Source organism: Rhipicephalus microplus, unplaced genomic scaffold (genome assembly GCF_043290135.1).
Source record: "Rhipicephalus microplus isolate Deutch F79 unplaced genomic scaffold, USDA_Rmic scaffold_16, whole genome shotgun sequence".
NCBI classification, from domain to species: domain Eukaryota; kingdom Metazoa; phylum Arthropoda; class Arachnida; order Ixodida; family Ixodidae; genus Rhipicephalus; species Rhipicephalus microplus.
In genome coordinates, this window is record NW_027464589.1 from 10,212,050 (window position 1) to 10,229,544 (window position 17,495).

The 17,495-nt window shown below is 47.6% G+C and overlaps 1 protein-coding gene across 1 annotated transcript in view; it reads left to right on the top strand.

The window, feature by feature from the left end:
* LOC119166672 (calumenin-A) overlaps positions 1-17,495 on the top strand; it is a 77,722-nt gene that overhangs the window by 25,199 nt on the left and 35,028 nt on the right. The window contains exon 2 of the mRNA XM_075883379.1: positions 13,580-13,719. Within this exon, the coding sequence (XP_075739494.1) occupies positions 13,580-13,719 (140 nt within the window). The remainder of the gene's footprint in view (positions 1-13,579; positions 13,720-17,495) is intronic.

Sequence of the window (17,495 nt, forward strand, 5' to 3'; positions counted from 1 at the left end):
TCTTATATTCGATGGAAGGATGGATGCTATGAGTGTCCCCTTTATAACGGGGTGGTGACAAGTATGCCACCAGGCTCGACAAAAAAAAACTTTTTTCTTTTTTTTATGTTGGCCTAATGCCTCTACTTCGATAAATTCTATCTTAATGGAAAAAAAGGTAAATTTTCAGCTTAAGTTCTCTGCCATTTACGGCACACTGTCTATATTTTATTTTTCCAATATTTATTTTTGTCCTTTCTCTCTAATTTTCTGCCACCAATACTCTAACCGTCTCTTACTTATTTCAATCGCGGGTGTGTTCAGCTTTCCATTGTTGTCCCTAAAACCCAAGGCTTCCTGTAGGCTCGTGCCCAAACGTACACCTGGGTGGATATCTCCACATTCAATCAGAACATGCTCCGCCGTTTCCTTATCTTTCCCGCAGCATGTGCATTGTTCTTCTTCTTTACTGAATCTTGCTTTATAACTACGCGTTCTAAGGCAGCCCGATCTCGCTTCAAACAGTAAAGCGCTTCCCCTTGAATTATCGTAAAATGCCTCCCTCCTTATTTCATTTTTGCCCTTTCGGTAGTTACTCAAAGCCGGTTTTTTCTCCATAGCTGCCATCCAGTAAATCCTCTCCGCCTCCCTGACTTTTCCCTTAACGCTCTTTGTTGACATATGGCTCACAATACCAGCCGTATATTTACTAGTGAGTCTTTTAGTTCTTTTTCTCCACTGTGTGTCCACGCTCTTCCTATACAAATAACGGAACACCTTCTCTGCCCATCTACTCTCCTTCATATTTCTTAGCCTTTCTTCGAACCTTATTTTGCTCTGCGCTTCCCTCGCCTCAAAACCTGCCCACCCCATATCGCCCTTTACAGCCTCGTTTGTGGTCTTCCCGTGAGCACCCAACGCGAGGCGTCCCACAGTCCTTTGATTTACATCCATTCCCGATTGCACCTCTGCCCTCATGCACACCACTGAGTTCCCAAAAGTAAGCCCTGGAACCATTACACCCTTCCACAGACCTCGAAGCACCTCATACCTATTGTATCCCCACAACGCTCTGTGCTTCATTATTGCCGCATTCCTCTTTCCTTTTGCTGCCGAGGCTTTTTCCTGGACCTCCATGTATCTATCACTCTAATTTACCCATACTCCAAGGTACTTACCCTCGGTATTTCTTGGCCTTGTATGGACACCGTCTGATCACAGGGATCATTGAATACCATCAAACCACACTTCGTTACACTGAATCCTAGTCCAAGAGCTTCACCTTCCCTTCCGCATATATTCGCCAGCTGCTGTATATCATCTCGACTGTCCGCAAATAAGACGATATCGTCCGCATAAAATAAACCTGGAAGCTTCTGCTCAATCATCATGCCGCCCTGTTTGTGTGACAGATTAAAACCAATGTTGCTACCTTCTAGCGCTTTTTCCATACTCACCATGTACAGCATGAATAACAGCGGGGACAAAGGACATCCCTGTCTCAGACCCCTGCTAACCTCAACGTTCTCTTTGCTACGCATTCTTTCCCACTCTATGCAAACTGTATTTTCTCGGTATATCTCCCTCAAAAGCTGTATACAGTCGTCGCCCATGCCCATTCCTTTCAATATATCCCACAAAATTTCCTGATTAACGTTGTCGTATGCCCCAGTGATGTCTAGAAAAGCCACGTACAAGGGCCTATTCTCTATTTTAGATATTTCTATACACTGAGTGAGAACAAACAGGTTATCGTCTAACCGCCTGTCGACTCGAAATCCGTTCTGAAGTTCTCCCAAAATATCGTTATGTTCGGCTCATGTTTCTATTTTCATTTTTACTGCTTGCATCGCCAACCTGTATAGTACCGATGTAATGGTTAGTGGTCTATACGAGCGAATCTTGTCCTTTTCTCCTTCGCCTTTATAGATTAAGTTCATTCTACTTTGTCGCCAACTGTCCGGTATTTGTCCGTCCTTTAAGCTTTTTTCTACTGCTTTTAACAATGCTTCTTTAGTGTTATGTCCTAGTTCGTTAATGAGGCTAACGGGAATCCCATCTAAACCCGCGGCAGTGCGCTTTGGAGTTTTTCCTTCGGCCTTTTTCCAGTTGAAATTATCAAGTACTAGCTCTTCCTCTGTTGCTTTCTCCGCCACACTTTTACTCACCGGGGAGATCCCCTGGACGCTCTTTTGAAACGAATCGGCTGTTACCTTTTGGATGTAACCTAGCGCTTCGTACCCTTCCAATTTATTTCCTCCTTCATCTAGAATATGTTGTTGCGTTGTGACAGACTTCCTACCTAGCGCCTTTATGTGGCTCCAAAAAATCCTAGGCGCGGCCTGCTTTTTTTCGTGTATCTCTGTCATCCAGCGTTCACTTTCACCTTTAATTTTTGCCTCTACCAATTTCTGTACATGGGATTTTTTCTCTAAATATATTTCCCATATTTTTTTGACTTCGTCCTGCGGCCGCTTCTCCTTTTTTGCCTTTCTATGCTCCCGTGATGCTTCGCGTCGCTTCTCGATCGCCTCCCGGATTTCCTTGTTCCACCAACTTTTTGGCTTCCTTTTTCCTTTCCAGCAAACAGTTTTCTTCTCTTTCCCTATCTCCTTCGTCATTAGATGTAACAACTCACTATACTCCCAGTCCTTGCCTGGTATTTCGCCTACTTCTTCCTCGACTCTTGCGGCTATATTTATTATTTGTTTGTCATTTAAATACGAGCTGCCAGACTTTGATTCCATGCTCATATTTTCAGTTTCGTATCCCATTTGTAATGTTATTCGTTTATGATCACTACCCAAGCTGTTAATGCCTTCCTCGTCTATCCTCATTTCTGTCAGTTTGTGGTAAATTCCTTCAGTCATGAGACAATAATCAATACTTGATTGCTTGTTTCCGACTTCCCATGTGATCTGGCCGTCACATTCAGGCCCCGTGTTAACTATCTCCAGACTATGTTGCTCGCAAAGATCTAGTAATAACTTCCCATTGGTGTCTGAATATCCGTCAAGGTCATGTATGTGGGCATTCATGTCCCCTAGAAGGATGATTTCGGCCCCATTACCAAATTCCTTAATATCCGCACTCATGCAATCCACTATCTCCTGATTCTTTTCTCTGCAGTTATTCCCCGTCCACAAGTAGGCTACCCCTAGCCACGTTTCCTTTCCACCTACTGTGCCCAGAACCCAGAGGTGCTCTGAACACGTCTGTTTCACTCTAACCCATTTGGCTCCGCGGTGAATTAGCATTCCTACACCCCCACCTTTCCTTTCCGATATGGTCCTGTTACACCCTTCCCAAACATAATTTTTAATATGCGGTGGCTCTTCCAAGTCTCTAAGGTGTGTTTCTGTAACCGCATACACGCCTATCTGTTCTTTGTTTAACTGCTCCTCAATCTCTAACCATTTTGCCTTCTTTCTGCCACCCTGCATGTTTATGTAACTAATTGCAACACGCGCCTTTTTCCTTTTTCTTTTACCTTTTTTCTGGTTTTTCGCAATTCTACCTGTCAAAGCGTCCTCCTGGTTGTTTTCCCTGTTACGAGCTACCCCGGACTCCGAAGGGCCCGTGAGCCCCCCCAAAAAGCTACTGCGCGTCCTGCCAGTCGCCAGCCCACCTCGTGTCCAAGCCTCTTATCGAAATGAATCTTGTCTCTTTGGAATCCGCCCCACCTGTGCACTTCCCTGTTTAAATCCACTACCTCGAAACCCTTCTCTCGACTAATTCGCCATATCTCTTTGTTTGCGTCGACAACCGCTCTTTGCAGGTTGACGTTGCGTACTGGTACTTCCGGTACTGTGCATACTACAATTTGCACCTGGGGGGACACGGTGCGCATGTCATCCACCCCTTTCGCCAAGGTCGTCGCTAGTCCTGACGATTCTTTTTTCAGGACGTCATTTAACCCTCCCGCAATTACAACGAGGTTACGATTGTTAGCTTTAGCTGCGAGTTGTTCACCCGCTTGACTCATTACTGTCCCCAGCGTTTGTCCTGGGAACGTCCCTATCGCAACTCTCTTGTCGCCTTTCACCCTTTCTTTGATTGCCGCTGCGCATCGGACTAAATTTGAGTTACCGGCGATGATGACCTGTTCAGACATTCCTTCTGAAACCTGCACCTGGCTGCTGACTAGGTGACTAGCGTGAGTCACGGCTGCTGGTTTGCTCCCTCCCTCCCTCAAAACTACTTCCCGGTAGCTGGGCCCTGTGGCCAATGTATCTGCCTTTGTCATGCCTGTTTCCCTCATCTCTCCCGCACAGGGGGTCGTCGCCATAATGCTTCCGCCGTCACCTGCGTCTTCGTTCCCTTTCGCGACCTTCGATAGGCCCTTCACGGCTGCCCGGAGCCTTTCCTCCATGGCTGACGTTTTCTCTCGCTCCTTCGCCAATGCATTCTCCAGCTCTGCGATTTTCTCCATGAGCCCACTCTGGACCGCCATCATATTTTTCATTTTCTCCTCGAACTCGCACTGTCTACACTTGGCGTCATCTTCTGCTTTCTCTTCCGCACTAATTTCCACCTTCCACCCTACCCCGCACTCCGAACACTTTACGGTCTTTTTGACCATGGCTAGCTCAGTTTGCCGATGCCCACGTGCTAGAAAACTGTACTAAAATACACTGGTCTAAGCCAAAAAGAACCACAATAATAAATAAATACGCTACACTTCACAGCACCTGCGCATGCACGTGGTCGGTCTACGCGCAGGCCTCAGCCACGTGGTGGCTGGAGAAAAAAAGACACAGTACAAAATACTAAAAAAAAACGTACACCCTACTAGACCTAATCAAGCTTTACGCTAGCGCCTTACGTTCTCATAACGCTACATACAGAGGCAAGCTGGAAACATGCAAAAACACTTATCTGTAGCTGTCATTCCGGAGCTCTCCAAAAACACGTCCGACCTCTACCACCACTTCCGCGCGAACCCCATATAGAAGCACCGCCATCCAGCGGACATTCCAAGGACTAAACGAGAGGTGGCACACGCATACTTTCTTACGGCCTGCGCTTTGGGTCCACTTCCCACCTTTAACCACCTCGAGTTCATGGTATATTCTAGTTCACTGTATTCATGGCACTGCGACCAAACGCTCGCTAAACCTTTCGAAAACCAAGGAGGTTACGCCCAGCGAGTATAACGTAGCAACCTTTCCCTGTCAGATAGGGCTCAATTTACATGCCAATGGCTGCTAATGAGAAATGAGAGACAGGAGAATTCGGCTTTTACTTTCTTACGGCTTGCGCTTCGTATCTACTTCTCATTTTTAACCACCTTGAGTTCATTCATGGTATATACAAGTTCATTGTATTCATGGCACTGCGACTCAACGCTCGCTAAACCTTTCTAAAGCTAAGGAGGTTACACCCAGTGAGTATAATGTAGCATCGCTTTCTTGTCCGATAGTGCTCAATATACATGCCAATGGCTGCTAATGGGGATCGCAGCGTGCGCGTTGACTAAAAGCCGAATGCTCATGTCTCTCATTCCCCATTAGCAGCCATTGGCATGTACATTGAGCACTATTTTTTATTGTTAAACAACGCACAGAAGAAATCTCTCACTGGCACCACCTTGGAGGTGAAGTGTTATACCTATTTCGGGTATGTGCCACTGGTGGTTACATACGAGGGACGCCCAAGCCACGCCATAAGGAGCCTCGCCCCTAAAAAGAAGGATGGCAGCTGGCGCTTCTGCGTCGACTACCGTTTCTTAAACAAGGTTACGTGCAAGGACGTCTACTTACTGCCACAGATTGACGATGCCCTCGACTGCCTGCACGGGTCTGCCTACATCTCCTCTATCGACTTGCGTTCAGGATACTGGCAGATTTCCGTCGATGAATTAGACCGTGAAAAGACTGCATTTGTTACACCGGATGGACTTCTCCAGTTTAAGGTGATGCCCGTTGGCTTATGCAATGCTCCCGCTACACTTGAGAGAATTATGGGCTCCCTGCTATGGGGTTACAAATAGTCAACATGCCTCTGTTATCTCGATGACATCATTGTATTGTCGCCGTCATTCGAAAGCCACCTTAGCCGTCTGTCAGCTGTTCTGGAAGTTTTCAGAAGGATAGGTCTACAGCTCAACTCCTCCAAATGCCGTTTCGGCAACCAAACAATCACTATGCTAGGCCATCTTGTCAGTGCTAAAGGCGTGCAACCCGATCCGGACGAAATTCGTGCCGTCAAAGGTTTGCCCACACCCCGTTCCACGAAAGATATAGGGAGATTTGTCGGCCTCTGTTCCTATTTCTGGCGTTTTGTCCACAACTTCGCCGACATTGCTCATACTTTGACACAGCTACTGAAGAAGGACACGCCATTTTTTTCGGGGTCCCCAGCAAGCCAACTCGTTTCGCCGACTTATTGCGTTGCTCACTTTCCCACCTATCTTAGGTCATTTCGATCCTTCAACGCCCACTGAAGTTCGCACCGACGCCAGCGGACACGGCATTGGCACTGTCCTCGCCCAGCGGCAACAGGGTCGAAATCGTGAAATCCCCTACGCAAGGCGCCTCCTCTCACCATCCGAGTGCAAGGTTTCCATCACTGAGCGCTAGTGCCTCGCTCTTGTATGGGCAGTTGGAAAATTCCGACCATACTTGTTTGGCCGCCACTTTTTTGTCATCACGGATCACTACGCTCTGTACTAGTTGTCCTCCCTCAAAGATCCTTCTGGACGCCTGGGTCGTTGGGCTTGAATGCTACAGGAATATAGCTTTGACGTGAGTTACAGGTATGGCCCAATGCACCAAGATGGCGACTGTCTATCTCGCCATCCCGTTGATCCCCCTACCTGTCAGTGCACGATTCTGATGCTTGTGTCTTCACCATTTCTGGTTTCACGGACATACGTAGGGAACAACTCAGTGATGCCAATTTGCGGTATATCATACGCCGTCTAGTCTCTGACACCTCGGATCCTTCCCTTCGCCTGTTCACGCTTCATGACGGAATTCTCTACCGGTGCAACACAAGCACTGAAGGCCCAGAACTTCTTCTGGTAGTTCCTGCAACGCTCCGTTCCACTGTACTCGAACAACTTCATGATGCCCCAACTGCTGGGCATCTCGGAGCAGCCTGCACGTATCACCGCGTACGGCGACGATTCTTCTGGCTCGACCTTTACCGCTCTGTGCGCCGATACGTTGCATTTTGTGAGTCTTGCCAGCGCCGCAAGCATTCTTCATTGGCACCACCAGGCCCACTTCAGCTTATCGACATTCCAACAGACCCGTTCTACCGCGTCGGCCTCGATCTCAATGGACCATTTTCAACGTCTCTGAGTGGAAATAAGTGGGTAGTGGTGGCTACAGACTACGCAACACGCTTTGCCATAACGCGAGTGCTACCAACAAGCTGTCCTACTGATGTCGCGGACTTTCTCCTTCATGACGTTATTCTCCACCATGGAGCACCGCGTCAACTGCTCACCGACCGCGGTCGTATGATTCTCTCCAAGGTCGTGGATGACATTCTTCGCTCGTGTTCCTCACGTCATAAACTCACCACTGCCTACCACCCGCAAACAAATGGACTCACTAAGCGCCTTAACTGCACACTGACGACAATGCTATCGATGTATGTCTCCGCAGATCATCATAATTGGGATGCCATTTTGCCTTACGTGACGTTTGCGTACAACTCGTCACGACATAACACCGCTGGCTTTTCTCCTTTGTATCTCTTGTACGGCCATCACCCCGCTTTGCTTTTTGACACTCTTCTGCCGTCGCATACTGACACTCCTACCGAGTACGCTCGCAATGCAACTACTCGTGCTCAAGTGGCCTGCCGGATTGCCCGAGATCGCTTTTCTGCCTCGCAGCTCTCTCAAAAAGATCGCTGCTACAGCCGTCACAGAGCTGTCTCTTACTCCCCAGGATCGCTGGTCTTGCTCTGGACTCCCTCCCGTCACGTTGGCCTGTCCTTGAAGCTCCTCGCTCGCTACAACGGGCCTTACAAAGTCTTGCGCCAACTGACCGAGGTAACCTATGAGATCGCCCCCTTGGACTCTCCATCCTCATCGTCTCTTCCGTCTACTGATATTGTACACGTCTCCCGCCTTAAGGCGTACTTCTCTGCGCAGGATCACACGATTTCTCAAATTCCGAGATGGCACTTTCACTGGTGGCGGCTATATGATACAAGTCATCATTAACATCAACAAAGGCACCATAAAGGTGATGAAAATGACGGTTGTACAAAAGCTTGTGGAGGGGGGGGGGTTGCCACTCCGCCATCTTGGTTCAAGGACACTGTGTACTCCGTCTACAATCGGAAAATATATTTCTACCGTCTGCCTACGCTCACCCCGTGACAATATCCATGTTGATGGGTTCGTTTTGTCCCGTTTAATGCAGCTGCTCATCGCATCACGGTTTTATGGAGGTGGCGCGGTTCAGCTTGGGAGCCACGGCCTTGTCAAGGTCTCGTAGCCAACCATATGCTCGCAATCATGCTCACGGTCACGGAGAAGTGCAATGAGCGGTTGAATGCGTTTCGCGATGCGGTTGTTTCGAACCATAAGTGGTCACAGACGTCGCTGTCGAAGCTGAAGAAACTCCCGCCGAAAGCAGACGCCGCCCCTGTGTCCCCGGCGAACGTGCTCCCGCAATCCTCACGCTCAAGCGGGAGACACATGGTGCGATTTGGCATCAGACGCCACGTACGACGGTTCACGACACATGGGGCGAACAGCCATGGGCGCTCAGGCTCCGCCCACATTCGGCCCGCCAGTTTGCATGCTCGGACTACATTGTATCCTTTTTATTAGGCGCGAAATAAAGAAGCTCACGCCGCCATGCCTTGTTGTCTAATAATGCCAACAAAGCTACGCCTTCGCAAGGGACAAACGTCGACACAGCCCACATTCATTACGGACTCTGAGCGTAGGCCTAGCAAGGCCGATGTTCTCGGTAGCGCCGCTCTCTTTTTAACGTGAGCTCATTGTCCAGCGCTTCTTTTTACCAACACGATAAAACCTCGTACACCTAAATTACGCTTTCAACCATCCAACATGTTTATTCGACGTCCTCGATGTAAAAAAGCAAAGGTGGGAACGAAGCGGGCCGGTTCGCCGAGACCGGTGGTACCACTGTTTGTTTACTGGCGGGCAAAATGGAGTCCTATCATGGCTCGACATCTCGTGGTTGGTTCGAAAACCGGCGTTGCCTTGCAGAAATAGCACACTTCAAGCATCACTTTGTTCAATCATGAGTTATTTTACGTCAGAAACACTTTATTCAACGTTTTTGATGCCACCGGCAACGGTGATATCCAAAAATACGAGGGTGATTGGAGTGGTGAGGAAGAAACAGGCGACGGCGCCTACCTGTGGCACCCCTTGTCACGCTCCCGCGCTGCCATTGGCTGCGGCCACCAAACGAGTTCGGCAGCGGTGCGGCTACATTCAGCAAGTTGGATGCATGCGGGGCGTGCGAATCGTCGCCGCGTGCTGTTGGACGCCTGTCGGATGCGGCTGTTGGCCGGACCAGCCATATGGCAAATCGCATCCGAATCCGCACCACGTGCCTCCTGCTTGACACTGTTCTGCCCACAACGCTCGGCGTTGTTGCGTGCGTTTGACATCGCTAGGCAACTCGACGGCTTGATTTTCAGGATCCGCCCGCCACCGGCGCTTGCATTCCCGTTCGTGATCAGCACGACTTGGAAGGCTGATGAATTGTCGGTATGCAGTTATTGCCGGCACTTGGCATCCCGGGCCTGTTTTCGCACATACTGCTGCATTAGTCTGGTGTTGCAGACCGGGGGTCTACCCAACATGTCCCCGCTGACGTGGGTCCGACATGTCCCTGCGACGGCAGAGTTACGTCGGACCCAGACACTTGTGGTGGCGTGGAAGAACTCCGGGTAGAGAAAACAATGCTAAGTTGGGGTAACAAAAAAGACAGGTTTAATGGCACTATTTACCTTTATTTACAGCACAAGAGGTCAGGGTTCCGCAAACCACGAGCGTGATGGATGAACCGTTAAACGATGGTTCAGAGCGACATCCTGCACTTTACAGCGTCGTTTTCAGCCCTGCCGTGCTCCTCCTCTTTGATTGAAACACTCATTACTCACATGACGCTACCCACTATGGCATCAGCCAATAACACACGGTCGCCGTGTAGTCATTGCACCAGCCGACGGTCATGTTCCTCCGGTCATTTTCACTGATAAAAGGGAGAGTGCGGCCTTCCACGGAGCGAGTTGGCGGGCGGTTGCTCACTGCCGTCTTTCCCTGGAAGAGCAGCGAAGGATTAGTGACTTAATTGCTTTGTCACTACCTGTGAGGTTGGTCGGTCGCGCCGCCTCCCCAAACAAGCTATCACGGCGGAAATGCCTGTGGAGACGTTGACTCATGGACCGTCTAAGTTGCCACATTCTTATCCCTTTGTTGCTTCGCGCCGCTTGACGCTCTTTCCAAGAGAAAAACACTGTGGTTCCAGGTCGTGGGAAAGCGTCCCAACTGTGCTTCTCATAGACAGTATATCGGCGATGAACGAAAGTCACAACACCGGTAAATGCGAGCTCTCTCACGTTTCCACTGTCAGCGCTCTTCTAATGATGTGCCTGGCGTACCCTTACGGGAGCTCTCAGAAGAAACTGATGCGCGCCTGCTCAGCGCCACCGCTGCGACGGGATGGACGACGACCCTCGCAACGCAGCCAATGGCGCGCGTGCATTGGTGAGCGCTGAGAACGGCATAACTGATCGCATGGCCAATGAAGACCTCTCGTGACAGACACCGATGGCTACCGGTTTTTCGTTTCTAGCCATATACAGCTTTCGCTCTTTTAATTGACAAAAGAGTTTTTGGGGTCATCAGTCCAGGGCTCCATTGAACTTCGCGGTCGAGCAGAGCAAGCTGGCTCTCCCGATCCTTGCTGGTAAGGTGAGCAGCTATGTCTACCAACTGTATGGAATATTCCGCAAATAGTACTGATATTGACCTCGCTTACGATTGTACGAATCCTGCCTGAAATTTCATTTGAAAAATATTTTATTTCTGAAATGAAGAAAGTTGCAAAATTCAATAAAACAGCGTGGCTCTCGCAGTTAGCCCCGGCTCTTTGCGTAGTGAGTCGCAGAGGCCACGCAAACAACATCATGGTACGTCCCACAGCTACTAGAGGACAGTACGCACTCCTGTCATCATCAGCAGCAGCAGCTTCATCATTTAGCAGAACGGCCAGATTTAGTCGAATATATTGACTTCTCAATTCTTTTTCAAGTTTCCCTTTCTCTGTGCCCATACTCGCAGACTGGTGGGTATTGTGCGCAGGTGAGGATTTCATTGTGTCGCTTTTCGTGTGACCTGCTGCCGCACCCGACGCTGCTGTGTTCAACGGTACGTTCGACTGGTCGTTGTAGAGTCTTCCGGAGGCCTCAGTAACCACAGTCCAAGCGTGCTCAAAAGACTCTTTGAACTGGGAGTCATGTTGCGCAAGGATGCTGTCGTTTCACCCCAGGACAGCTGGCATTCCTTATATGTTCAATAATATGCGCCAACCGTTGAGAGCCGCGAAGCAGGATCGTCCGTCGTCGGTCATCTCTTGCACCCCTCCTGCGCTTCTTTTTTCCCCCAAGAATCTCGCACTATGAGCAAGCCCAAATCGCCACCCTCGCACTATGAGCTTCTTCTCTTTCTGTTGGCTCAACAGCATTGTCGTTCTGGTCGTTCTCACTTTTTCTTACCCACACCACATGACAGCAATAGATCACCGTGGCGAGCAGCGGTGCAGTAGTTCTCGTGATTCCACGAAACAGTTGATGCGTTGCCCCAACACGTTTACGAAAAGAGATGGACTGAATCGTATACTCCAACAAACTTGCTTTCGCATATTGCTGTTGGCTAAACGTAATATGACCTCGTAATTTGTTTCTAATTTGCGGCCATTTGTCAACAGCTCGGTAAACTCAACCTAACCATACTCTAGTCAACCTAACCCAACTGTTCGTTTTCTTGTCTTTCTTCATAATATGTAGGGACAACATGTGCTGAGTGCATGACCAAAACTAGTTGCGCATGTGAACTCATTTTTGCGTATATTCAATCTTAAGACCCTTCTCACAGTTTTAACATTAGATTTTCTGCAATAAATTTAGCCCAATAGCGGCGAGTGACTTCTGCGCACAATTATTCAAGAGTAGTTTTCTTGCGCCATGATGCGAAAAGCCTACACTCAGCCCCTAGCTACAAAAAAGCCTAATAGGCAAGCCTTAACTCTGGAACTATGACTTCCTCTCAACTTGCTGTCTAGGGTAACACACTTGCGGATTCTGTAAAGGCTCTGTTGTTTGTCCTAACGTGCGCTTGTTTGTGAGGCCAATTCTCGCATCGAACAAAGAGCGAAAAAATGAATTTCTGGGATTTGTGTCGCACCTGGGCTTGTTGCATGATCTGTTATAGAAGGTACTACCGACGCCAAGTTGTTCAAGGTGCATCCTTCGAAGCATCAAGGCGTCGCAGACTTAACGAGGCAGATAGTGTCAAACTGTGACATCGTACAACACATTTGTAGTACCGAATTCATGGTGAACCTTTCCCTCCTAGAGCTGCGTGAGCCGTCGTGCTACTCTTGCTCAGCCAGAAAACAAAGAAAAATGCAAGAGGGGGATGGCTGCCTCATTTGTCGTGGCAAGCTTTTCAGTCCTCCATTTAGTGTTGAACACATACAAAACAGTAGCGTGACGTGAACGATGCGGAGCAAATTGTGTGTGGCCACGTCGCTCGCTTTCAGTTTCTTCAGTATTTCAGCTAAAGCGTGCCTTAATGGTAAACACAATAGCCTCCGCCAGGGGGACCGCTTTATTGTTAGTTGCTCTCGACTGAATATTTCTTTCCAATTGCTAAATGTACTTGTTTATTGGCGTTGCCTTTTGGAATGATCGTCATCAAAATTATATGGTGGCAGTCGTCGCTAAATGAAGCTCTCTGCGCAGATATTATTTCATATTCGAAGCGCTATGTGCGGATTATCACTTGAGCTACTGCTGTTACGGATGACATTTCGGTGCTTTCTGCGAGTCCTCTTCAGTTCGTCAAGCTTTGGATTATCTTTCCGCACCTGGCAGTATATCATTTGGCCGGTTCTTCTATGCAAGGAAGACTAGCATTTGTCGGTCAACGCATGTGAAGTCGACGTCATAAACCTGCGGCGTCGTTTAAAATCAGACTTGAATTTTCTTGTGCCGTAGACATGTTTTCCACAGCCATATACGTAAATTGCCAATGCAATGCTTATGTTTTGAAAATGTAAAGGTAAAACGACGTTTCTCAGCGAATGCTTATCTTCCTTTTGGTGTCACGCGCACAGTGAACGTCGTGCCACTGACGGGGAAGTTCAATGAAAAAACTCTTGGCTCTAAAACATTTTTTTCTCCTAAATTATGTTTGTAAATTGCTCGCAAGGAGAGTGGAGTCCAGCGTGTGGTAGAAGCAGTGCGGCCGGCAGCGTTTTTGCATACAGCTGTTTCTGGCAGATCAAGTGGGCGCCTCGCGAACACTTCTTTTTATCCTCTTCAACAATGCCCCTTCATATTTGTGATCACTTGTTTTCTTCACTCACAGGAGGATGCAGACTACACTCCCAACGTTGTTGCTGGCGGCCGTCGCCACGTTGTGTCTCGCAAACGACGCATCGAAGGCGCCGCCTCCTACAAGCCAGCAACAGCAGCAGCAGCAGCAATTCTACCAACCTCCGAAGCCAGGTAAAGCACACATGTGTAGCAAAGTGACCGAGAGCAACAATAGAATACGACGTGCGTGCGGCTGAGCCATTGTTTCTCGCAGTTGCAAGTGTTCTTTGTGCTCTCTGGGGCGAGTCATGACAGCGTTTGCGACTGCTCCCTGTTATAGGTAATGCATAGATTCCTGCAAGCAAAAAAAGCTTTGCAAAAGAGCAATGCTTTACAGAAAGTGCAAATTGATCAGTAGCAGAGCTGTTTCAAGTCGAGGTTAGTCATAAATCACCTGAGTTCCCGCAGCTGAAGAAATTGGGTAAACCATACTACTCGGAAGAAGTTTGGCTTGGACTTCGTTGGGCATGGTCTAGTAGGAATTCAGCATCGACGTATTTGTCCAGCCCAAAATGAACGAGCACGGATAAGGAGCCTGTGTTGCGTTCTCTCACCTGTCTCAGTTCATTTCGCACTACGCAGATATGTCGGTTCCACTATACTCACCTCTGTTCCACTAAAGATGAAGCTCTCTATACCTGGTATTTTATTTACATATACTGTCGTCTCATTGCGAGACATTGCATGAGTGGGCACAAAATGTGCTTGAAAATCAGGCATAACATAAAATAAATTAGGACACAAATGAATGCTAAACTGTGTGAATCAACAACCATAAAAAGGTGTCCAAATATGCGTATAAAAATCTACATTGCATGAATTAACCCTTATTGGATGGTAGAAAAAGGCACCAATATACTAAAACTGCCGTACTCATTTAGAACTTCAGAACCACATGCTGATGAACGCTTTCTGCAAATTGTGCGGGAGGTGGCTGGTGATGTGCGCTGTCCAGACTATTCCAGATTTCCAATGTGGATGGGAAAAATGAGTATTTGGGACTATTTACATGTGGGTGGAATGAGACAAGAAAAAGGGGGTGATAGCCAAGAGTAGCATGAATTGGAAGCTTCACAATTGAGACTGAAGCTGTCATTACAGATGATTCATGTACAATGTTATGTAGAGTGACAAGCCTTTCGCACGTGCGTCGGTGTCCTAGTGTTTCAAGTGATAGATTATATGCGTGCGATGAAGAAGAGAAGTGGCGATTGCATCTATTGTAAAACAACTGTTCGGCTTTCTTCGGAAAGATTGCAACTTGTCTATGTCACAAGAAAAGTACGGGGACAAAACAACCGACGCGTACTTTAAGATTGGCCTGATTATGGTTTTATATGCAGTTAATTTGCAGCTTTTAGTAGCATCCGTCAATGTAAAATTTATGTAGAATAATTTACTAAGGGCTTTCGGATGAATGGGGTCTACAAGTTTCCGCTATTTGAAATTATGTGTGAAAATCACCCAAATGTATTTAAACTCATCTACTCGTTTAATGTTGGTTCCACTGTAGCCGTAATGAATGGGTAACGGCTTAAGCTCATTGGAGAAGGTCATTAGGTTACGGGATAGTTGCCTTGAATCACTGCAGGTACAGAACCTAGGAAAAAATTCTAACTTATTAGGAACTCGCCAGCACTCGTGGAAATTACAGAATATCGAAAGCAGTCATTTGCATAGGCGTGAAGATTTACTGGCGTATTTCGAATGACATTCACGACGTCATTAATGTAGATGACAAATAAAAGCGATCCGAAAACAGAGCCGTATTTCGGGAATGCCGGATTTAAATTCTATGGTGTTGCACTTTGCTTTGTGAAAAAAAAAAAAAAACATGCCGGTGTCTACGAAGCAGGTAGTCAGTGATCCAAGAAATTAGTGCGTCATTTTTTATTACCTCACGAAGCTTGAAAGGAAGTTTTCTGTGACAGACCAAGTCAAAAGCTTTAGCGTAATCTCTAAATATAAAATCCAGCTGATTTTAAAGTACCAAAGATATCTCATGTGAAATTTGACGAATTGTGTGAATATGAAGTAGCCCAGTCGAAAACCAGGCTGGCTGGACGAGATCAGAATATTCTCAGTTGAGTGCCTAAATATGTGTTTCTGTACGATGTTTTCCAGTTTTTATATATGGTAGATAACAATGAAATGGGCCTGTAGTTAAAACTTATCTGCTTTTACAGGTCTTAATGGCTGGGTTCATGTTAGTGGTCTTCCATATGCAAGTAACGGTATATAGACGTCTCAAGTGACTTCCTAAAGACGATTGTTAAGTAGCGAGCATTTCACTCAGAGTAACGTTTAAGAAAAATGTTAGGTATGTCGTCAGGACCACTGATTTCGGTTGTGTTAAGATTCAACGAAAGGCTATGCAAGCCTTCATTAGTAAGAACAATGTCAGAGGGGGCTGGAAGGGTGGGAGGGTCAAAAGGTGGAATGGAGGCATTGTTATTGACGAAAACAGATTCAAAGAAGGGATTGAACGGTTCGGAAATGGTGGAAGGCTCAGAAGAGAGGGTTCCATCAATAAGGAATGACGAAATACTAGAGTCTTCGGGGTTGATTGTTTTCCATAACCGCGGTAGGTTTTCTTTGAGAACAGAGGATAGGGTGGCGTGGAAGTTGAAATGTTTCGCCTCATAGATTTTGTCTTTCAGTGTGGTCTATAGTGAGCTTAAAAGACTAAGGAACGGTCTTTGTGACAACGTTTACGAACACGTTTAACCCGATGAAATAGGCGAATTATTTCCCGATTGATGATTCATTGATATGTGGGGTTTATTGTCCCGAAACCACCATATGATTATGAGAGACGCCGTAGTGGAGGGCTCCTGAAATTTCGACCACCTGGGATTCTTTACGTGCATTCAAATCGGAGCACATGGGCCTACAGCAGGATTTCCCGATTTTACCATGGATGCCATGCGCGTTGCGCTTCACACATTTCAAAGGAACGTGAATAGTAATGCAATTGTGAAAAATATTGTGCAACATGGTGACCAGATCATCAACATCATACCGGGAACTACGAAGCAAAAATTTGTCGTATGCACCGGCCATTCCGTGCTGAATGCGCTGGTTCTCGTCCGTAGAAGCAAGTACATTCACATTCGACAGGCAACAGTTCACTGCGTTGTTCACAGGAGGAAGCTTCACGGGAAACATAACAAAATCGATGAACAGTAACTTCAAACACTCGCCACCACTTGTGATCACCGCATTTCGCAAGGCGGAACACGCTTTAGAACATAACGCCACGTGTAATGACAAGCGAAGGCGCAGTCCTTAAGCTCCCACATTGCAATCCATTGAGTCCTCACAAAGATGGCACCTAGCGCGCATTGTGCCTTTTCGGCGTCTGCTAGCCCGAAACCTGCCCAAAACCTTTCAGAAAGCCTCCACGACTAAATTATCCTGAAAGCGTATGGTGATCCTCGGGCTCCCCGCGGGTCGCCAGAACCATCCAACCCGAGAAAAACGAACGCCAACCGGAAGTGCGCTGTGGGGAGGGGGGGGGGGGGAGGAATGAAGCAGCCCGAGAAAAACGAGCGCGCCCTGGCTGGCTCTGGCAGCCCACGGGTAGCTAGAAGTGGAAAATCGAAAAGCCCCAGTGATAGATATAAATAGCCGGCCGTTTGAGTGGGGAAGAACGTTCTTCGGGGTGGCTCAATGGTTAACGCGTCGCTTTCACGACGCAGAGGTCCCACGTTCGATTCCGCGCACCGGAATGTTTTAAAGATGATAGTCTTTCTTGGGGACCTTCAACGCAAAAATTGTGAACTTTCTGTTCATTTGTCTGTTTGTCCACCCTTAGCGGCACCATCGCATACCCCGAACGGCCGACCCCATCCGCAGCACCCCCAACGTTGCTCAAGATTCAGCGTTCATACTTGTGTGATTGTCAA